The sequence below is a fragment of the Oncorhynchus clarkii genome, chromosome 19, assembly GCF_045791955.1.
Source record: "Oncorhynchus clarkii lewisi isolate Uvic-CL-2024 chromosome 19, UVic_Ocla_1.0, whole genome shotgun sequence".
Taxonomy (NCBI): domain Eukaryota; kingdom Metazoa; phylum Chordata; class Actinopteri; order Salmoniformes; family Salmonidae; genus Oncorhynchus; species Oncorhynchus clarkii.
The window spans coordinates 57,037,328-57,060,999 of NC_092165.1; the positions used below are offsets into that span (position 1 = coordinate 57,037,328).

At 42.0% G+C, this 23,672-nt stretch overlaps 1 protein-coding gene across 1 annotated transcript in view; it reads left to right on the forward strand.

The window, feature by feature from the left end:
• The first annotated feature begins 3,324 nt into the window (after positions 1 to 3,324).
• The window catches only part of LOC139374364 (MAM domain-containing glycosylphosphatidylinositol anchor protein 2-like), a 180,618-nt gene continuing 160,270 nt past the window's right edge, over positions 3,325 to 23,672 (forward strand). The window contains exon 1 of the mRNA XM_071115401.1: positions 3,325 to 3,889. Coding sequence (XP_070971502.1) covers positions 3,595 to 3,889 — 295 coding nt within the window. The 5' untranslated portion in view covers positions 3,325 to 3,594. The remainder of the gene's footprint in view (positions 3,890 to 23,672) is intronic.

A 23,672-nucleotide genomic window follows, 5' to 3' on the forward strand; every position in this document is an offset into this window, starting at 1 on the left:
TACTGGTACGAAGGTTTTACTTCATGAGAGAACTGAAAGACACGAAATAAAAATGTACAAGGGCAAAGCAATCTCTCATCAATATCGTCCAAGACAAGAGAGTCTGTAATCTCAGAATTGCAAGGTGGGTTTTGTATGGGAATAGAAAAAAATAGGCCAGAGCCTCCCGAGTGGCGCAGTGGTCTAAGGCACTGCATCACAGTGCTCGAGGCGTCACTACTGACCCGGGTTCGATCCCAGGCTGTATCACAACCGGCTGTGACCGGGAGTCCCATTGGGCGGTGCACAATCGGCCCAGCGTCGTCAGGGTTAGGGGAGGTTTTGGCCGTGGGGGATGTCCTTGTCCCATCGCACACTAGCGACTCCTGTGGCGGGCCAGGGCGCAGTGCACGCCGACACGGTTGCCAGGTGCACCGTGTTTCCTCCGACACATTGGTGTGGCTGGCTTCCGGGTGAAGTGGACACTCGGGAGGCCAGCTGCACCAATGTGTCGGAGGAAACACCGTTCAACTGACGACGGTAGTCAGCCTGCAGGCGCCTGCCCCGCAACAAGGAGTCACTAGAGCGCATGAGCCAAGTAAAGTCCCCCGGTTGGGTTGTGTTTCGTTTGGACTCCGATCTTCGCCTCACCCGAGTCCGTACGGGAGTTGCAGCAATGAGACAAGACTGTAACTACCAATTGGATGCCACGAAATTGGGGAGAAAAAGGGGTAAAAGTAACAAAAAATAACTAAAAACTACAACAACAACAAAAAAGATACATTGACTCCCCGGTTAAGCAGGTTTTGGCGGGTCATGTTTCAGAGGACGCATGACTCGACCTTCGGAGTTGCAGTGATGAGACAAGATTGTAATCTTAAAATGGGGGAGAAAAAAGGGGGGAAAAGGGGGAAAATATCCAAAATACACTGAATTAATTTCCTCATTGGGCAACTTCTGAGTGTTGACCAAAAGAGGATATAGGCCTACTGCCTTTTATTGTAGCCTATGAACAGTAATGTTTGATAGTAGGCTTGTGCATCTAGTTTGAGGGCAAATCACATGCACAACTTCACTTCATCTGCCACAAAAGCAGATGCTTTGAACCAATGCCTCAGTATTTTAGCCTATAGCCTACCTTGAAAATATTGTTTTACCCGGAACGTGCCTCCTAGATGCACACTTTAGTAAAACAATTGCTCACAGCACCATATACATTAAATCTGGTAGTCAGGTGCATAAGTTAGCATAAAAAAAATTGAAACTGTTACGCGGCGGATACAAGCGTGAAATATGGTAGAGATGCTCTTTGGGATGTATTAATTGATATTAGAAGGGGAGGACAATAATTGGGGCTAGACTTTGGGCATCTTCTCAACAACTCCTATTATTATTTTTTTTTTAAGGTAATCCAATATGACCGCCAATACGGAATTAGATTTTGGAAAGGTGATATTACTGTAGAATTTTTGTTGTCAAATATAATCAAAAAAAATTGTGTATTTTGGAGTAGTGTACCAGTCTTCAATAATATGCCATTATATTTCATAAGCAACTAGCCTAAAGTGGCAGAAATGGCCTGGAAACAACAGAAATCTAACAGTAAACCACTCAAATTTGGTTGAACTACTACATGAATCACCTTAAAAACATCCCACTATCATGTTTAAAAATTGCCTACACACCCTAGGAGTTACATTATGTAGCTGTTACCTATAAACGGTTCATTGATGTTGAAAACAAACTTGCACCTGCAGTCTGCAAAAACAACATGACTGAAGGCCTTGTCTGCCCTGCCATTCTAAGGGAAGGTATTTTTCACTGTTGGTGTGCTCGATAACATAGACCTCAACCCTTCCTCCACTACAGAGTGGCACTTTCACTTTTACACAAACCGGATCTTTTACTGAAATGTTGATTAATGTGCACGATCCCTGTAAAAATAAAAACATGATTCAGAGGTGTCCAACCTTCTAGTTCTGGAACATTGTTCTGGAATTTGAGAGACTTGGTGATGATTTTTGTCCATGCACACTAGAGATTGGCACGGTTATTTAAATATAGAAATATCTGAATGGACGTTAGTATTTGAATACTTGCAAGAGTATTATTTTTTATTGATATAATGGGTGGCACAATCCAAATAGTCCGGGTAGCCAGGAGTTCAGGAGTCTTATGGCTTGGGGGTAAAAACTGTTGAGAAGCCTTTTTGTCTTAGACTTGGCACTCCAGTACTGCTTGCCATTGCGGTTGTAGAGAGAACAGTCTATGACAGGGGTGTCTGGGGTCTTTGACACAAGCTGCACTGTTGCAACATTTAAACCCAGCAGCGTACCAAACAAGCATTTTGTCAATAGGTCTGAATCCATCTAATTAGCACCTTCACCAGAAAGATTTGGATGGGCTAAAACAGTTGATTCCTTGACACTTTTATTGACACTCTTACATGAGGCTGACAAAGCATGCAGAAAACTCAATGCCAGGATGCTGGATTGTCATACACTACATTATGCCATTGTGCTGGTATATGTGGACCAGGGCCCTAAGTATTTTCTGCACTAATCAGAACTTATAGAATACATTGGATGTATTATTACTTGATTTAATTATTTTTGTACAAAAAAAAAATCACATAATAAGCTGTTTTAAATATGACTATGGATGTACTACTGTCTCCATCAGCGGCCATTTTTAATTCTGCTTCCTGGTCAATTTTGAAATGGCCAGCCCTTCTAGGATGTTTTTATATGATCTGAGAAATGTTTATTCCAAATGTAATGCTTTTATCTGTTGCATTACAGTGTTTAATGGTCAAATAGCTATTATGGCAGCCATTTTGATTTTTCCTGATAACTTGCTTCCTTTTTCAGTTTGAAATTGGCACCCCCTCTGGGATGTTTTCATATCACCTGCGGTATGTTTGTACCAAATTCCATGCTTGTATCTGCTTCATAACGTTGTTTTCGCTAAGGCCCCGGACTATGAGGAGTCATGCACTAGATGTCAGCGGGAAGCGGAGGCTTGTCGTTTCAGCGCAGTACGTAGTGCACAGCATTACTGACCATCTCAGAACCAACACATCCTCTTCAAATAATAATTTGTACAAGACACTTTCAGATTAAAACGCGCACGTAACGACGAATCGTCGTTTGCTATTTCGAGAGACACAAACTCGAGGTTTTAGGTAACCTGCATCATGAGTCAAATACGCTTCTAAAACCGGGATTTATTATCCGCCGGGGATGGCACGTTCACGGTCTTTGGCCATAGTGCTAGCATGAACGCGTCACATCCAGCGGCTCAGTGTCAGCTTCTAGGAAAACCTTTTGCCTCGCTGTCCTCGGAACACTATGGCAAGCCTTTGAGAGGGGAGGGAAAGCCGCAAGTGGATTTCAGAATGTCTTTAATCTCCGTTTAGCAATGGAAGCTGCTGGAATCGGTATAAGCGTTTTTTCGAAAGAATTATCGGCGTTGCATTCTCGGTTACTTTTACAATGTCACAATCAAGGAGATCCTGTTGAGGCTTCAAAGTATGCACGGACATTGGCGATTTTGACTGATGTGCCATTGTAGGCACAACATTTACCAGTTGTTATCCATCGCTGTGAATCATTTATGCTATTACCTGCTGTCCCTGCTCCCACTGAAATATTGACAGAATCAAATGAATTTCATAGAGCATCAAATAAACATTCGTTACCCGGTGTCAATGGTGTCTCAAGCAGATTTACGCTGAATCCTGGTGCGGAACCGCGGGAACTGAGTTCCGACAGGCTGCATCTCGCCTTGGGAAGAACCTATCACCATCGAAGTGGATATGTTGACATTAACGTGAAGATGGGTTTAGTTTTCGGTCTCTTGTGGCTGTTCAACATCTTTTTGGAGGGCATTCATTGCCAAGGAGTCTATGGTAAGCCAAACGCATTTCTAAATACCCAACAGCTATCATTAATACCACCAACTTGACCTTGTGAAAATTGAGTCGAATGCAAAATGTATGGTGTACGGTGCAGCTCTGTTTTCTGTAGAATTGTAAACTACAACAGGTAGCCTATATGTACTCTATGTCATCATTAAGACGCTGGCTCGCTGAAACCACAGGTGCTCTCAGGGCATTGGGCTATTCAAACCTATGGTGCATGGCTGGTTAAGGAACGCACCAGCGTAGCATTGGCACTGTTTCTGAGCGTTAAAAAAAACAACGATATCCAATCGATTATGTGATTTTATTGGTCCAAACTTATATTATTCCACCAAAGCGTTAGTGCGTGCTGTAAATCGACTGGCATCAACCCAAGACCGATTGCCAAGCCTCATCTACCACCCAAGGCAGCAAGAGCCTGGCAAAGGCATCAACATCGAATCTGACGTGTAGAGCTGGTGGAATTGGATGGAATCATGTATATAAATCCTTATTGGTATATGTAAATGTTGGAATCTATCAAATCTGAATGGTTAGAGAAAAGGGTCAATTGAATGTTGAAGTTTGGAATGTGAAAATAATTTTATATGAGCAATAATGCGATTGTGGGCCTTTAAAACCAAGACCCAGAAATGATCTTGAAATATTTTCATTACCCCATTTTATTGCCTATTAATAATCATTAGCTCAATGTCGTTCCCAGAGACTAATAATTTTACAAGATCAAATCACTGGTATTGAGAATCCCCCCCCCCCCCCCCTCCAGATTCTCTGTCAGATTCTCTGTCAGTCCCATGACTGTATACAGTTGAAGTCGGAAGTTTACATACACTTAGGTCGGAGTCATTAAAACTAGTTTACATACACTTAGGTTGGAGTCATTAAAACTAGTTTACATACACTTAGGTTGGAGTCATTAAAACTAGTTTACATACACTTAGGTTGGAGTCATTAAAACTAGTTTACATACACTTAGGTTGGAGTCATTAAAACTAGTTTACATACACTTAGGTTCGAGTCATTAAAACTAGTTTACATACACTTAGGTCGGAGTCATTAAAACTCGTTTTTCAACCACTCCAAACTATAGTTTTGGCAAGTCGGTTAGGACATCTACTTTGTGCATGACACAAGTAATTTTCCAACAATTGTTTACAGACAGATTATTTCACTTATAACTAACTCGCTGTATCACAATTTCAGTGGGTCAGTAGTTTACATACACTAAGTTTACTGTGCCTTTAAACAGCTTGGAAAATTCCAGAAAATTATGTCATGGCTTTAGAAGCTTCTGAGAGGCTAATTGACATCAATTGAGTCAATTGGAGGTGTACCTGTGGATGTATTTCAAGGCCTACCTTCAAACTCAATGCCTCTTTGCTTGACATCATGGGAAAATCAAAAGAATTCAGCCAAGACCGTAGAAAAAAAATGTGTAAACCTTCACAAGTCTTGTTCATCCTTGTGAGCAATTTCCAAATGCCTGAAGGTACTACGTTCATCTGTACAAACAATAGTACGCAAGTATAAACACCATGGGACCACGCAACTGTCATACCGCTCAGGAAGGAGACGCGTTCTGTCTCCTAGAGATGAACGTACTTTGGTTCGAGAAGTGCAAATCAATCCCAGAACAACGGCAAAGGACCTTGTGAAGATTCTGGAGGAAACGGGTACAAAGTAAATATATCCACAGTAAAACAAGTTCTATATCTACATAACCCGTAAGGCCGCTCAGCAAGGAAGAAGCCACTGCTCTAAAACCGCCATAAAAACCCAGACTACGGTTTGCAACTGCACATGGGGACAAAGATCGTATTTTTTGGAGAAATGTCCTCTGGTCTGATGAAACAAAAATATAACTGTTTGGCCATTATGACCATCGTTATGTTTAGAGGAAAAAGGGCGAGGCTTGCAAGCAGAAGAACACCATCCCAACCGTGAAGCACGGGGGTGGCAGCATTATGTTGTGGATGTGCTTTGCTGCAGGAGGGACTGGTGCACTTCACAAAATAGATGGCATCATGAGGCAGGAAAATTATGTGTATATATCGAAGCAACATCTAAAGACATCGGGCAGGAAGTTAAAGCTTGGTTGCAAATGTTTTTTTCCAAATGGACAATGACCCCAAGCATACTTCCGAAGTTGTGGAAAATGGCTTAAAGACAACAAAGTCGAGGTATTGGAGTGGCCATCACAAAGCCCTGACCTCAGTCCTATAGAACATTTGTGGGCAGAACTGAAAAAGTGTGTGCGAGCAAGGAAGCCTACAAACTTGACTAAGTTACACCAGCTCTGTCAGGAGGAATGGGCCAAAATTCACCCAACTTATTGTGGGAAGGTTGTGGAAGGCTACTCAACTTTTGACCAAAGTTAAACCATTTCAAGGCAATGCTACCAAATACTAATTGACTATATGGAAACCTCTGACCCACTGGGAATGTGATGAAAAAAATAAAAGCTGAAATAAATCATTCTCTCTACTATTATTTTGACATTTCACATTCTTAAAATAAAGTAGTGATCCTAGCTATCCTAAGACAAGGAATTTTTACTAGGATTAAATGTCGGGAATTTGGTAAAACTGACTTTAAATGTATTTGGCTAAGGTGTATGTAAACTTCTGACTTGAACTGTATGTTGTGCCATATTTTATCCATTGCTTAACTTAAAACCATGGGGTGGCCAATAGCCAGAGTTGGGAATGAATCAGGAGCCCTGCCTGTGGTTATGGGGTGCGTCGAGGGCACTGTCACCTGTACCATAAAGGTTCAGACCTCTTGGCATTGACTGTAGTCCACTCACATACAGGGAGTCTACACTTTTCCCCGTCTTAACAAGTTCCCAATACACAAACCCCAATGCAAACGGGGGAACATTTTTAACAAAGGCCTGTGAGGCTTTCAGGATTATTCTGCCACATGTAGCAGTTGATGGAGAACAGCTGGACCAATCAGCTATTCTCTGGGTACAGGTTGAGGACGAGCAAAAAGTTCCAGACCTTTTGACCAAAGCTGTAGTATATATTGCTCAACCAAGAAGCACTGTTTTGCCATATGTTACACGTGACCCAACCTTTGTGAGGGTTTTCCTACTGGGATATGACAGACGCCATATGGTGTTGCTTAAAGGAAGGATGATTTGCTATCGTACAGGGAACCATCCAAATTAGAGGAAAATGTACAACGCTTTTTCTTATAGCTTCCGGTGGCTATTGGTGCATTTTAATGTACTTCTATAATGGGAATATAGCACCATAATAACATCAGGCCAAATTGGCATAACAGCAAACCCACTTAGGGTGTACTGTAGTAGGTCTACATCACTTAGGGTGTACTGTAGTGGGTCTACATCACTTAGGGTATACAGTAGTGGGTCTACATCACTTAGGGTGTACTGTTGTAGGTCTTCATCACTTAGGGTGTACTGTTGTAGGTCTTCATCACTTAGGGTGTACTGTTGTAGGTCTTCATCACTTAGGGTGTACTGTAGTGGGTCTACATCACTTAGGGTATACAGTAGTGGGTCTACATCACCTAGGGTGTACAGTAGTGGGTCTACATCACTTAGGGTGTACAGTAGTGGGTCTACATCACTTAGGGTGTACTGTAGTAGGTCTACATCACTTAGAGTGTACTGTAGTAGGTCTACATCACTTAGGGTGTACTGTAGTAGGTCTACATCACTTAGGGTGTACTGTAGTGGGTCTACATCACTTAGGGTGTACTGTTGTAGGTCTTCATCACTTAGGGTGTACTGTTGTAGGTCTTCATCACTTAGGGTGTACTGTTGTAGGTCTTCATCACTTAGGGTGTACTGTAGTGGGTCTACATCACTTAGGGTATACAGTAGTGGGTCTACATCACCTAGGGTGTACAGTAGTGGGTCTACATCACTTAGGGTGTACTGTAGTAGGTCTACATCACTTAGGGTGTACTGTAGTAGGTCTACATCACTTAGGGTGTACTGTAGTAGGTCTACATCACTTAGGGTGTACTGTAGTAGGTCTACATCACTTAGGGTGTACAGTAGTAGGTCTACATCACTTAGGGTGTACAGTTGTGGGTCTACATCACTTAGGGTGTATAGTTGTGGGTCTACATCACTTAGGGTTGTGATTGGTCTTTTTCCCTTGACGTCCCTTTTGACCACCCACCCCTAAGATCCATAATCTACAAAGCATTAGTTCTGCAAGACTTCTCAAATACTAGCCACAACTGGGTCATTCTCACGAAACTGACATTTGACCCCAAAATTCTCAAGTGTCATTTTTCACAAAATTTCCTCTTAGATCACTGAGATTAGGATCTTTACTTTTTATTTAATAATTATTATGCATATTTTTTAAATAAAATATTATGTATTTGACCACAATTTCCACAACTACCAACACAGAAATGATCATTACCGCAACAGTTTTCAAATTCCAAAAAGTAATAAACAAATCACTTTCTAGTATTTTTTAACATTGCTCCCCTTATGAAAAGGCCTGAGTTAATAATTACATTTTCAGTGTTGAGTTTAAGATGTATTTCGTAATTTCTCATTATTGTAACACAACCTTTTGTTGTTGTTGTCATAATCACTTGTCTATATGCATGTTATTTTTTAATTGTATTGATTTTCACACATTTAGATAAAGAACCAAAGTCACACTATCCGATTACGCCAAATTTGCTTGTTTTATTTTTTGATTATTTCCTAAATATGGGTGCATTACTGTAATGATGAGCAGGTATCAGAGATGAGACTGCATGTTTCGATAACGTGTGTGCATAGTTTGTCATGAACATTTTCACTGATTTGTATCAGTTTGCTATTATACAAAAATCAATGATCTTAATGCAATTTATTAAAGTACTGTAATTACATGCATGTATTTTCAAAAGTCAAAAGTGGACCTAAATGTAACAAAGGTAATACTTCATCCAAAGTTTTTACAAGTAGTATTGGTGTATTAGGATGTGAATATTTGGGTTGTAAGGTATTTTTTAGATATTCTGGATTGAATGGGATCCTTTGGGCAAACTGCATAACACAAAATGCATATAAATGATCTAAAACTGGGGTATCAAACAACAGCATATGTAAGTGTGAAAACAGCTCCTACTTTAAGTGATGAGGTTGCTCTTTGCCGAAACCCAAACTGCTGATTGAGGCTTAAAGTAAGTTAAACGGAGTTTATACAATCCATATTTCTTGACAAACCCTACTTAATCATATAACTTTTTAAACAATTTTTTAAGCAAAAATGTATACAATAGGTTTAGGGAGTGGTCCTAGTAGATAAAACAAAGTTACCAGCGGAGCACATACATTATAATTAGCTTATTATCATGACCTAATTTAAGGTTTTCATTACCAAAACAGACCTAAAAATAACGTGGTAATGAGAAATTTGTGTTTCGGTAATGAGAGGCCCTTAGGTCAACCTGTAAATAATAGGAGGCACATTATTATGAGTCAGTAAACAATTTGCCCACTTCACTAAGGCCCATTATTGCCTCCATGTTGTTAAGGTAATGGTTGTCTGACTTTTTCCCAAATGGAGCTTTTTATCCCATTTCGGTAATGAGAAGGCCAAGTGGGGTAAAGGGGTGTTTGAGAATAAGAACCTCATTCTGAAAGTATATAAGCAAATAAATGAACTTGTGCTCATCTAAGGACTACTCTAGATGATGATGATGCATCATGGGTGAATCTAATTTACTTTTAAACATTTATTGGCGTTTTTACATGAACTTTAAAAAGTGTTACGGTAATGAGACCCCCATGTCCACAGACACTGTGTTTTTACATAATGAATAGTATCGTTTAATGTTAACTTCAACGAGTATACAATTTGTATGATTTATGGACAAACTACAGCAACACATGTTGTGTTTTATTCAAATAAATGAGGCTTTTCTAAAGTAAAATTGTATAAAATGATTCAATAATTTATTTCAGACACATTTTGGTAATGACAATTTGTGGTGAAAATGTATCAAACTTCAGTCGAAAATGTAAAATGTATTTAAAATAATACACTTTGCCAAAAAACTAGACATCTTAGTCTTCCAAATGAGAGTTGATTTTTGTAGATGCATCATGGGGTTTGTTACTCAATTTGCTACAGACATAAAACTGGTTTCATGAGAATCACCCAACTGCTGTTGGTCACATATGGTGTTACAGTACTGGGTTTAGCCGTGTTTATGCAATATTGTGCCCTTGGAGGACTTACAGTTCACATCTTTAGAAGCAGTACCAGGCCAACACAGAAATTAGTCCGTGTTTGAATCAATCAGTTCATTGATATTTTCCAACTCATTCCCCACAGCTTATTCCCCCACCACATTTTATATTGGGCAACATTGCTGATAGTTTAGGCTACTTTGACAATGCGGTTTTATTTTTTGGGTGAATACATAAAGAGGGTTTTGTAGATTTGCCACGTTGTTACTGTCTGCACGTGTTTATCTGTAGGCAACTGTTTGCCAAGATAAAGTTTTATGTGATCAAATTCTCTCTGCCATTAACGACAAACTTCAGGTATTAATGTAGTATAGTGTACTGCACGAATCTGGAGGAATATTATGCTGTCAGCATCTTTTCCGTCACAGCCAATACCAAACATTAATACTCACTCCTCGGCCCCTAATTACAATATCACTGCTTTGAAATATGCACTATGCATAGTAATTCTTATGTATTCAGAGGCTTCGCCTGATAATGGTAAACCTCACTACTTTCATTCTGAAAGCAGGTTTACCTTTGATCAGCCTTTTTTCTTATACTCATTTTGTGTCTTATTTAAGATCAAGTAAAACGTTTAAGTTAAATGGGTTTGACAAAAAGAGAACAAAGGCCTGAATTAATTGTCATCCTGTAAGGATTTTTGAGGTGCTAATGGTTGCCTCTGGAGTGCTGGCACAAGTATGGTGTCAAAGATTATGGTGTCTGTCAGGGATCTAGTAGCGAGAAGGATCGGAGGACCAAAACGCAGCGTGGTAAGTGTCCATAATTTAATGAAGAAAAATTAACACTGAACAAAACAATAAGCAACAAACGAACAGTCCCGTAAGGTGAATGACAAACACTAAACAGGAAATAAATACCCACGAATCCCAGGTGGAAAAAGGCTACCTAAGTATGATTCTCAATCAGGGACAACAATTGACAGCTGCCTCTGATTGAGAACCATACTAGGCCGAACTCAAAAACCAACATAGAAAAACAAACAGACTGCCCACGCAACTCACGCCCTGACCATACTAAAACAAAGATAAAATAGCAGAACTATGGTCAGAACGTGACAGTACCCCCCCCCCCCCCCCCCCCCCCAAAGGTGCGGACTCCGGCCGCAAAACCTAAACCTATAGGGGAGGGTCTAGGTGGGTGGGTGTCTGTCCGCGGTGGCGGTTCTGGCGCAGGACGTGGACCCCACTCCACCCTAGTCCGTCTCCGCCTCTTTATTGGCCTCCGTGGCCTCTTAAGAGCGGCGACCCTCGCCACCGACCTTGGACTGGGGACCCTCGCCACGGGTCTCGAATGGATGGGAGATTCCGGCAGCGCCGGACGGAAGATTCTGGCAGCGCCGGACAGGAGGAAGGCTCTGGCAGCGCTGGAGTGAAGGGCGATTCTGGCATCGCCGGCGTGACAGGCAGCTCTGGCAGTTCCTGGCTGACTGACGGCTCTGGCAGCTCCTGGCTGACTGACGGCTCTGGCAGCTCCTGGCTGACTGACGGCTCTGGCAGCTCCTGGCTGACTGACGGCTCTGGCAGCTCCTGGCTGACTGACGGCTCTGGCAGCTCCTGGCTGACTGACGGCTCTGGCAGCTCCTGGCTGACTGACGGCTCTGGCAGCTCCATGCTGACTGACGGCTCTGGCTGCTCCTGGCTGACTGACGGCTCTGGCAGCTCCTGGCTGACTGACGGCTCTGGCAGCTCCTGGCTGACTGACGGCTCTGGCAGCTCCTGGCTGACTGACGGCTCTGGCAGCTCCTGGCTGACTGGCGGCTCAGGACAGACTGACGGCTCTGGCGGCTCAGGACAGATTGGCGCCTCTGGCGGCTCAGGACACACTGGCGCCTCTGGCGGCTTAGGACAGACTGGCGCCTCTGGCGGCTTAGGACAGACTGGCGCCTCTGGCGGCTCAGGACAGACTGGCGCCTCTGGCGGCTCAGGACAGACTGGCGCCTCTGGCAGCTCAGGACAGACGGGAGACTCTGGCAGCTCAGGACAGACGGGAGACTCTGGCAGCTCAGGACAGACAGGAGACTCTGGCAGCGCTGGACAGGCGGGAGCACCGGAGGGCTGGTACGTGGAGGTGGCACCGGACAGACCGGACCGTGAAGGCGCACTGTAGCTCTTGAGCACCGATCCTGCCCAACCTTACCTGGTTGAATGCTCCCCGTAGCCAGGCCAGTGCGGCAAGGTGGAATAGCCCGCACTGGGCTGTGCTGGCGAACCGGGGACCCCATGCGCAAGGCTGGTGCCATGAATACCGGCCCGAGGAGACGCACTGGAGACCAGATGTGCTGAGCCGGCTTCATGGCACCTGGCTCGATGCCCACTCTAGCCCGGCCGATACAAGGCGCTGGGATGTACCGCACCAGTCTATGCACACGCACCGGGGACACCGTGCGCCTCACGGCATAACATGGAGCATGCCCGGTCCCTCTCTCTCTCTCCAGTAAGCACGGGAAGTTGGCGCAGGTTTCCTACCTGCCTTCGCCACACTCCCCGTGTGCCCCCCCAATACATTTTTGGGGCTGCCTCTCGGGCTTCCAGCCGCGCCGCCGTTCTGCCTCCTCATACCACCGCCTCTCGGCTCTCGCTGCCTCCAGCTCAACCTTGGGGTGGCGATATTCTCCAGCCTGTGCCCATGGTCCCTTGCCGTCCAGAATCTCCTTCCAAGTCCATGAGTCCTGCGATCGCTGCTGCTGCCCGTTACCACGCTGCTTGGTCCTTTTGTGGTGGGTGTTTCTGCCAGGGATCTCATCCTCCTCTTCTGAGGAGGAGTAGCGAGAAGGATCGGTGGACCAAAACTCAGCGTGGTAAGTGTCCATAATTTAGTGAAGCAAAATGAACACTGAACAAAAACAATAAGCAACAAACGAACATGACAAACACTAAACAGGAAATAAACACCCACGAAACCCAGGTGGAAAAAGGTTACCTAAGTATGATTCTCAATCAGGGACAATAATTGACAGCTGCCTCTGATTGAGAACCATACTAGGCCAAACTCAAAAACCAACATAGAAAAACAAACAGACTGCCCACCCAACTCATGCCCTGTACATGCCACATTTACACATACACACATACACAAAAAATGGAGCTACTTGGGAACCTGAAAGGGTTCTTTGGGTGTCCCAATAGTAGAACTGTTTAAATAACCTTTTTTGATTTCCACAGAGAGTTCTACTTGGAAACCAAAAGGGTTCTATGTGGAACCAAAAAGGGTTTTCACTTGGGGACAGCTAAAGAACCTTTTTGAAAATGTTTTTCTAATAGTGTAGGTTATGTTCATACCTTGTGAGGAAATCATGATTTTTTTTTTTATTTTTTTTAAAGCTGTGTAACATTTTGACTTTTTTTTTGTAGCAAACTAAGATTGTGATTTTTACAGTATCTTGTAGTGTTCAGTAAATTACTGCTGTGACAGTAGGCATACATCATGTACATTTGCTGCTGACAATAATTTAATTGCAGCTTACATTAAATGCCGTAAATCAAATAAATCTCTGCAGCATTAAAGTATAGTTGCATAGCTTTCCGTTTCTTTCAATGCTTTTGAAGTCTACAAAACATTGAAAATGGCGTAGACATGAAATGTACTTCTAAGCTATTCAAATGAATGCTGATTTGCGAAAGATTCATATGTATTTTTTTTAGCCTTTTCTTAAGTTCTTAGTTCTTCATCCAATTCTCTTGGATCCGGGCCCTCTCACTCCCTAGCAGTGTGAACCATATTCAAATGAGCCTTCTCTCACCCACCTGCTTCTCTCTATTCTACAGATCCTCAGAGGGGTAGACTTGATCCATGGGTCAGATACGCTGTAGCCTCAGCTCCAGGCTTCCTACACTTGGGAGTATGGTAACACAAGACTAGATACTGTGTTACTGAATAAAGGCAGGTCAAATTCATTCAGATTTTTCTACACAAACATATGCCCACATCTTCAACCCTTTTTCATTGATGACGTCGCCTCTGCCTCATGTAATCGACACAAACTTATAACCACAGGCCGCAGAGATACCCGATTCCCTAGTCACATTCAGTTAGTTAATCGCCTTGGGAACACACTGCAACAAACAGAAGTATACGCTGCTATGTGGAGCATTCGGCTCAGTTCAAGTAACAATAAGGCTTTTCTCGAAGGCATACGATCAGTCTGCAGTCTTTCAGTGGGTGGTGTGAACATTGACCCCTGAGCCTGAATGCTTCAAGTCAGTTTTCCATGCTTTAACACGGTACATTATGCCTTGTTGGTGCAGCAGTACTGTACTGTAGGTTCAACCATCTGCAGACCAGAGAATCAAAAATGTCCCTGTGATCATTTTCATGAATCATTTAGCTGTGATGAGGCGGTAATGTACTTTAGTTACAGCACACTACCGCAGAATAAGATACTTCACAGGACAAACAATCGCTCCATCCTTCCTTTCGCTAGCCTCTGCAAACAAAAATAGTCATTGTTCACAGAGAAAAGTGTATTTTTAAAGCGGCTGCTGCCATTAGATTGTATTATGAAGACACTTGTCACATCTCGAGCATGCATTGCTCAGCATTACAGGGACTGCCTTGATTAAAATGACTGGTGATGCTGGGTCAGTGAAAGCAACAATGCATATACTGTACCAGGGGTTAATCCCATCGCTCGGGGATCAGGTCGGATGACGTCAGGTCACTGTTTGACGTCAGTCCCAACGAGCACAGCTGACTTTGCACAGCGACAGACAAGAGGGAAACCTCTAGGATCCCTAAGAGCTTAAGAACAGAATGCTGGAACAGCTGAGGCCTGTACAAATAACCGGAACTGTGTCCAAACAGTATTGATTGTCTTTAAAATACTCTTTGAGCATTTGATTGAGCCTTCCTTGGAGTGCCAGATGGACAGGGTTTGCATTTCTGAGACCGTTCGTTCCACTGAGCCAGCCAAGCTCAATCAAGCACAGCTAAAGAAAACAAATACTATTTGACCCCATGCGGGTCTGCAAATAACCTGTGTAGATAAAGATGATTGCTGCACTTTTCGTAACGTGGTTTTCCACAGTGCTCGTTCACACTGTCCACTGAAGAGAAGCCAAGCTTTGAAATAGATATTTCTGTGATATTGAGAGGTGGTTGTGAGGTTGAGAGCACAGTACCCATTATACTAAGTATATCTTTTTCGCCGACTATTTATTTTCATTTGGAATTAAATTACTGTAATGAGCAGCTCTGAACAGGGTATCTTCACCATCGATACTTTGAGCATAAGAAGCCACCCGAGAGGCTAACGGCGAGGTCAAGACAGGAATAAAAGTGAACAGTTGGACGGGGTGATTTTCAGTAGTATTTTGAGGATTATCTGACTCGCAAGGAAAAGTCTCCATAATTCAATAATTAATTGTAATGTAATAATATTTATTCTCCCCTCTGTTTCCCAGCTAATTATCATCTGCTAAAGAGTCAAGATTGTTGTGAAACACAGTTACATAACCACACATATGAATTACTCTATTATACGGTTGGTTGGAACATGGAAAATAGGTCTCTTACACAACCTTATTTTCACCACATCTTGGCATTTACATTGTTATTGCATTCACATCCCTCTCATTGACTGAAATATTGTTGAATGTATTACATATAGGACATTATATATTTTATGATAGGATAGAATATAATATATTGCATGTAAGGACAACTACAGCAGTTTGTTGACAGACAGTGATATTGTGTGACTTAATGTATCTGCTCATTTGTCCCTCGTTAATCTGCACTGCCCACATAATGGCATTCTTTGGCCTTAGGAAGCCATCTGCCAGAGAGAGAGAGAGAGTGCTAGATGTGTTATCAACACACACAGATTAGGCAAATGCTCGGTTCACAGAGCACTGGAGAAGCCAGTTACAGATGAGGAAAAACTGAAGCCCTCTATCAATTAAGTTTAAAAGCCACTATCTTTCCGCGGGTTCAGTGTTCGACTGCTGACTCGCACTAAGAGAGTCCGACACTGATATTCTGTTGACGTTAGCAGATCTTTTTTTTGATTCGTTGCCACACAACGCCAAACACTTCACTTAGTCACATGGTCCATATGGTCGAAAATTGATTATACGAACAAAAATCTAAACACAACATGTAACGTGTTGGTCCCATGTTTCATGAGCTGAAATGGGGATGAGGGTGCTGAGGAGTATTTCTCTGTATTTCTGTCAGTAATAAAGCCCTTTCGTGGGAAAAAAAACCTCATTCTGATTGGCTGGGCCTGGCTCCCCAGTGGGTGTCCCTATGCCCTCCAAGGCCCGCCCATGGCTGCACCCCTGCCCAGTCATGTGAAATACATATATTCAGGCTTCAATTAATTTATTTCAATTGGCTGATTTCCTTATATGAACTGTAACTCAGTAAAAATGTAGAAATTGTTGCACGTTGCGTTTTTATAATTTTGTTCGGTTTATTATAACTTCAGTTGAACATGATAAATCCGAGTCATTTTTCCCATTGACAGTGCCTCTTGTTAACATCTCTCTCCAAGGGGACAATCTCTGACAGTGGCTATACGAGTTTAAACATGAATTGAAGGTGACAGATAGCAGATTTGTGAAAAATACACACCTCTTTCGTGACTGTCAGTTTAAGCCTTTGTGGGATAGTTCTGTATGGCACTGTATTTACAATATATTGATATATCATGTCACATGGTATATGATATTTGTGACTTGCCTGGACAAGAATGAAATAGCCACAGGTGGTACTGCTATTGGACATCTTAGGATATCAGAATCAGTGATGTATCCCATTGGTTTAAGGAGATGCCCTGTCCATTTCCACTGCTGTGTCCTCCGGAGAGAGTGGGCCCGTATAACATTGAGTGGTGAGGCTTGGCCGGCAGCCTGGCCTGCTTCTTTTCCAGCTCGCCTTCTTCCTGTTATTACCCTCATTACGCAGAGGACACCTCCTCAACACTCACGCACCAGAGGGTGTAGTGGGAGAAATCAGTCATCCTCACATCTGGAGGCCACCAGTTAAAGCCAAAGATTATTATTGGCTGGCTTTGCACAGTACTGTGGTTCTGATAAACCCTACGGCAATGGGTTCTGCATGCATTATTGATAGACAAACATGAACATACAGAATCCGGGCTACATTAGTACATACAGTGCAGTGCCTTCAGAAAGTATTCATACCCCTTGATTTATTCCACATGTTGTTGTTACAGCCTGAATTCAACACAGATTAAATATATATGTTTTCTCACCCATCTACACACAATACCCCATAATGACAAAGTGAAAACATGTTTTTAGACATTTTAGCAAATGTATTGAAGATGAAATGAAGAAATATCTCATTTGTATAAGTATTCACACCCCTGAGTCAATACATGTTAGAATCACCTTTGGCAGCAATTACAGCTGTGAGTCTTTCTGGGTGAGTCTCTAAGAGCTGTGAGTCTTTCTGGGTGAGTCTCTAAGAGCTGTGTGTCTTTCTTGGTGAGTCTCTAAGAGCTGTGTGTCTTTCTTGGTGAGTCTCTAAGAGCTGTGTGTCTTTCTGGGGAAGTCTCTAAGAGCTGTGAGTCTTTCTTGATGAGTCTCTAAGAGCGTTGCACTCCTGGATTATATAATATTTGCATATTATTATTTTTTAAATTCTTCAAGCTCTGTCAAGTTGGTTGTTGATCATTGCTAGACAGCCATTTTCAAGTCTTGCCATAGACTTTCAAGACGATTTAAGTCAAAACTGTAACTAGGCCATTCAGGAGAATTCAATGTCATCTTGGTAAGCAACTCCAGTGTAGATTTGGCCTTGTGTTTTAGGTTATTGTCCTGCTGAAAGGTGAATTTGTCTCTGTGTCTGATGGAAAGCAGACTGAACCAGTTTTTCCTCTAGGATTTTGCCTGCTCTTACTTCTATTCCGTTTCTGTTCATCATAAAAAAACTCCCTTGCCGATGACAAGCATACCCATAACATGATGCAGCCACCACCATGCTTGAGAATATGAAGAGTGTTACTTAGTGTTGTGTTGGATTTTCCCCAAACATAACGCTTTGTATTCAGGACATAAAGTAGATTTCTTTGCAACATTTTTTTTCCAGTTTTTCTTTAGTACCTCGTTGCAAACAGGATGTATGTTTCTGAATATTTTTTATTCTGTACAGGATTCTTTCTTTTCACTCTGTCAATTAGGTTAGTATTTGCGAGGCTTTGGAAAACCTCCCTGGTCTTTGTGGTTGAATCTGTGTTTGAAGTTCACTGCTCGACTGAGCGACCTAACAGATAATTTTATGTGTGGGGTACAGCGATGAGGTAGTCATTCAAAAGATCCTGTTAAACACTATTATTACACACAGAGTGAGTCCATGTAACTTATTATGTGACTTGTTCAGCAAATGTTTACTCCTGAAGTTATTTAGGCTTATTTAGGAGTTGATTAATTATTGACTCAAGACATTTCAGCTTTTAATTTTTTTTTTTTTCAAAAAACATAATTCCACTTTGACATTATGTGTAGGCCAGTGACCCTCAAGGGGTGTGAATACTTTCTGAAGGCACTGTATGTTGGCATTGCTGTCTAATACACGATAAGGCATATTTATTCAACCAGTAATACTTTCCCTCTGATTGTGTTTGATCAAGTGCTATTTGTACCTTCTGTGTCAAAATGTGATATTTTTTATCCTGCATATATTTTCAACTGCAGAAACTGTACACTTTGCAGATTTCCTACAGCATCATATCATTTGATGCTCATAAAGAATTCCCCTTGGGTGTAATGGTGTCCATGATCTTATGAGAAGGAGTTTGGATACCTAAATATTGTTGATGTAGTCCTCGAGCAGCGTCTATGTCATCTATTATTAATGCTTATATTAAAAGTCTTTGGGAGGCATCCACCCGTGACGATACGGTTCCTTTACAAAGGTAGATTCGAGCTTGTCCAGAGAAACAATGTTTTCAGAGCATATCATATCAATCCAATCAATATCACTTAAAAGTGCTGTGTAAAGCTTCCCATCAACTAGCCGATACGGAAAAACCTTCATAATCTCACTAATGTGATGGACAGATGCCTCAACGAAATTCGGTTCTCAGTTTTGTATTTTTTTTGTTCAGTCTATATTTTGTTGCATTTCTAATCCATTTTACTAGACCGGTTCGAAAATGGGAAGGTTAAGTAATAACACAGACGACTACTGAGTATATATATATATATTTTAAAATATTGTTATGTCACTGCTTTTATTATTATGCCAAAAAGGAAGTGCTGCTCAGCGTTTGGCATTATGATGACGGGACGTTGGAGCATCACCAACCTCTCTAGGATCAGGAGGATATCAAGCTCTACATTTAATAAAACCCAGAAAAAGCCCAGCATTGAACTTGGTTATGTAACATACTGTTTCTCAGAATGTTATGGAATTATTGACTGGACTGATTCCCGAGGAATCATTAATTAAATACGACTTGATAAGGTACAAGCATCAGAACTACAGAACCAACATGTTTTACATGAACACGATGATACAGATAGCTGTAACTTTTTAGTACTGTCCACAACATTGCTAAAGCCCTTACGGTACAACACAGCTGCATTCTACAGAGCCTTACTCTGACAAAGAATGAAACGTGTAGGTGGCTGTTGTTTTGGGAAGTCGGGGGTGCAGGAGGGGGATAGGGAGGAGCAGGTAGCTGCCTATTGGCTATTCAGCAGCCTGTTGGTCTCAGGGGCAGGAGCTATTGGCCAGTCTGACAATTTTTGCCATGATACTCCTACACAGCGATGGAGGTGGGGAGAACAGGCCGTGGTTCGGGTGGCTGAGGTCCTTGATGATCTTCATGGCCTTCCTATGACAACCTAGTGTTGTAGATGTCCTGGAGGGCAGGCAGTGAGCACCCAATGGTGTGTTCGGCTGAGCGTACCACACTCTCTATATAGCCTTGTGGCTCTACAGTGTAGTCTGCTGGATAGACTGCCTCTGGTCTGCAGACCGTGGGAGAGACTTATAAAGTCTAAAAGTAACATTGGAGGTTACCCCCAGTGGGTTTCGGTTAGCGCTCTCTCTGTTTCTGTGTTTATCAAGTCATTAGCTGTAGATTTAGAGGGAATGCCTGTTAATAAGTGGTAATGACTGTTAATGAGGATATAGCACTGCAGATTACTGGGAGCAATATGGGCGCTCCTCATTTTGTGCCTGACTGCAGACTGTGAATTATTATCTATGGTATTTCACCTTAACTAGTAGCTACCTCAGTCTCATCAAAGGCAAAGGAAATGGACATCGTGGAGAATGGCTTAGGGGCATAGTCGGCTTGGGAGCAAATCTGTCATCACACTTTGGTCTACATTGTGTGTAAATATCCCAGAAGAGGAGAGATGGTGTCAGTTAACCAGCGCGGGCATGCACCTCACACTTCACTTCCACGACACGCCAACACATTACTAAGGTTTCAGTTCGACATGAGACAAAACGACTTATGCCAACACATGCCTAAGGTTTCAGTTCGACATGAGACAAAACGACTTATGCCAACACATGCCTAAGGTTTCAGTTCGACATGAGACAAAACGACTTATGCCAACACATGCCTAAGGTTTCAGTTCGACATGAGACAAAACGACTTATGCCAACACATGCCTAAGGTTTCAGTTCGACATGAGACAAAACGAAAGATTGGTTGTAAGTGCAACGAGGTAGAGCCCACCATTATTATTCTTAAACGTTACCCTCGTCATATATGCCCTTTGCAAGACATTAGCATGAAAAAAGAGGACAGAATTCCATTAGAGGAAGGTGCATCGCCTCCTTTACCAGTTTGCCTGTTCTCTCCCCAGAAAACAATGGGGACAGCCGAATCAAATCAAATCAAAATGATTTATATAGCCCTTCGTACATCAGCTGATATCTCAAAGTGCTGTACAGAAACCCAGCCTAAAACCCCAAACAGCAAGCAATGCTGTTTGGGGTTCCAAAAGATGGGGTTCCAAAAAATGGGAACCCTTTTGGAACCCATTTTTCTTAAGAGTACAGTGTGTGGCATTTATTTTTAAGTACTAGTAATGGTCTCTGACAATCTAAAACAGTTATACATTGGTAGATTATACATTGGTAGATTTCTGTGTTTAAACTACAGAGACAAACGATCTACAGAGGATGCGGTGTTGAGAGTTTGCCACCGATGTCCGATAATTTTATTGAAGTATATAAATGGAACACAAAAAACTCAAATCACTTGCCATTGAAAGTGTTCATCCAGAGATTGATACAAACAAAATCATACATTGTTATTACCGGATTAATTCTGAAAAGCTTTTTTTTCTCCAACATGTGTTTCAACCAGACGTCCACTCGGGTCAATGCTGTAGTACATTAGACATAAAACACGAGTGAGAGAAATCTCTGTTTACATTACAAGTATGTAACCCCTGTTTACAGACAGCAGGATCGAGGCAGAGATTATAGTATTAGGCAGCATTAATATTCCACATCAAAACATTTTATCTTAGAGATGAGAAAAATCGTTACCTCTGGGAAAAGATCACAGTATCTGGATTAAGTGTATGTTTATAGGATATTGGTATTACACTATTATGTAACATTCACATTCTGTTAAATTCAGATCTGAGGCCACAAAGCAGAAACTTTAGGTCTCCGTGTTTTGGAGGAACTGGGCGGGGTCGGGGTGGGGTCGGTCTATCCCTTTAATACTCACCAGTGATTTCATTTTTGTGCAGACATTCATTGTTTAGTAGAAACATTGTGTTTTCCCCCCAACCTTCACCTGTGTATGCATCCAAAAAGCAGCTTGGAAGCTCTGCTAAACTCACCACATAAAATGGAAATGTTTAAGGAGAATTCATGTGATCACTAATGTGTTGGACATATGTCTTGATAAGTGTCATGATGTGATGTACACACACCATTCAGCGATTTCATTTAGATAGATGTATTTTTTCCTTCACAATATGCTCTGAAACAATATGCTCTGCTATCATGCGGAACTAGAAACGGAACACACGTGAGTTGATTACGGCAGGGGTTTTGTCTCCGTGCAGCCATGTTGCCAATACATCTTTACGTCCAGTTGTTCATCTTAGAACTACTCTTAGTGTCTCTCTACCCGACACTTGTAACTGGAAGTCATTTGGCCCACGGTCCGTTCCACATAGGATACTTTGACTAAAGTGCTTTAGGGAAGTGGATAGAATGCCAGTAAGTAGAGAACAGTAGGATGGCATTCGAATTGCTGACCTGACCTGCCTTGAGTTTCCCTCCACTCTCAAAACGGTTAGTTTTGTTGGACTGACTTAAAGGAATGAGTACAATTAGGAAGAAGTAGAGTTGAGAAAGGGGGAGTAGCACAGCGTCCTTGGCAGAGCATGGGCTCTAAATACACCGCCATGTTGAGGCACTAATCGTCTTGGTCCGTTCAAACAGCCCCTGACCTTCATCTTGATGGGCCTTAATTGCATTTAGTGTGTGCCATTTAGAGTGTCTCCCATGCATCAGCATCTTTCTCCAGGCTGCCTGAGTTTGATCAGACATAATGTGCAGCAATGAATACATTCACTTTCCAGATATAACCTTGACAGTCCTTCCCAAGGACGATTTTAGTTTGAAGCCGTCTTTCGTGGTGCGTTTACAGTTAAGGGTGTATGCCAGAAGAAGCAAAGGACATTTGTTCAAGACTTGGACTTGGATTCGACTATTAGTGATTTTGTCAGAAAGTCTCTCTCCATGATTTAACATGCTAGCTACAACACTTAGGTAGCTACAACACTTAGGTAGCTACAACACTTAGGTAGCTACAACACTTAGGTAGCTACACCACTTAGGCAGCTACAACACTTAGGTAGCTACAACACTTAGGCAGCTACAACACTTAGGTAGCTACAACACTTCGGTAGCTACAACACTTAGGTAGCTACTGGATTAGCTAGTTACTAATGTGCAACACTGTAAGATTCTGTGTTGCTTTCAACGTTATGAAATGTAGCTTCAAAGATTGTTTGACTCGACTTGAGTTTAAAGGGGTCAGAATTGGACTTTCAAGGGTTAATGACTTGACTACATCATGTACAGTACACACAATACTCAAGATATTACAGTGGTTTTAATATTCAATGCTACACGTTAGGAACTTGCTATCATTATGCATTCTACATTGCCACTCAATATTTTATGAAAAGGTTGAATCTCCAGCATTCCAGGTGTTTGGATGCCCCTCAAAATTGTTTTTATTTTTTTATACTCATTTTTGTTGCACGGTAGCTAGTCAGGGTAGGATATAGGGCAAATAGATTAAGCTTCATAGGAATTCTTGACAGTACATTTTTTACATGTGAATGCAGGAATTGATGACTGGGGGAGAAGAAAAAAAGAAAAAAAAGTTGTTGTTGCATTTGCCTTTCTTTTGTATTCCCCCAATGGACTTTTGTCATGGAAGATTAATGTTGTAAATGTATGCTGTGTCGTCAACAGTTTCCAAGTCTTTATGCATGAGAGGTAATCTGAAATACTCCTGGTGGTTGGATGATTTCAACATGTTTTGGTGAAGCTCCTATTTTG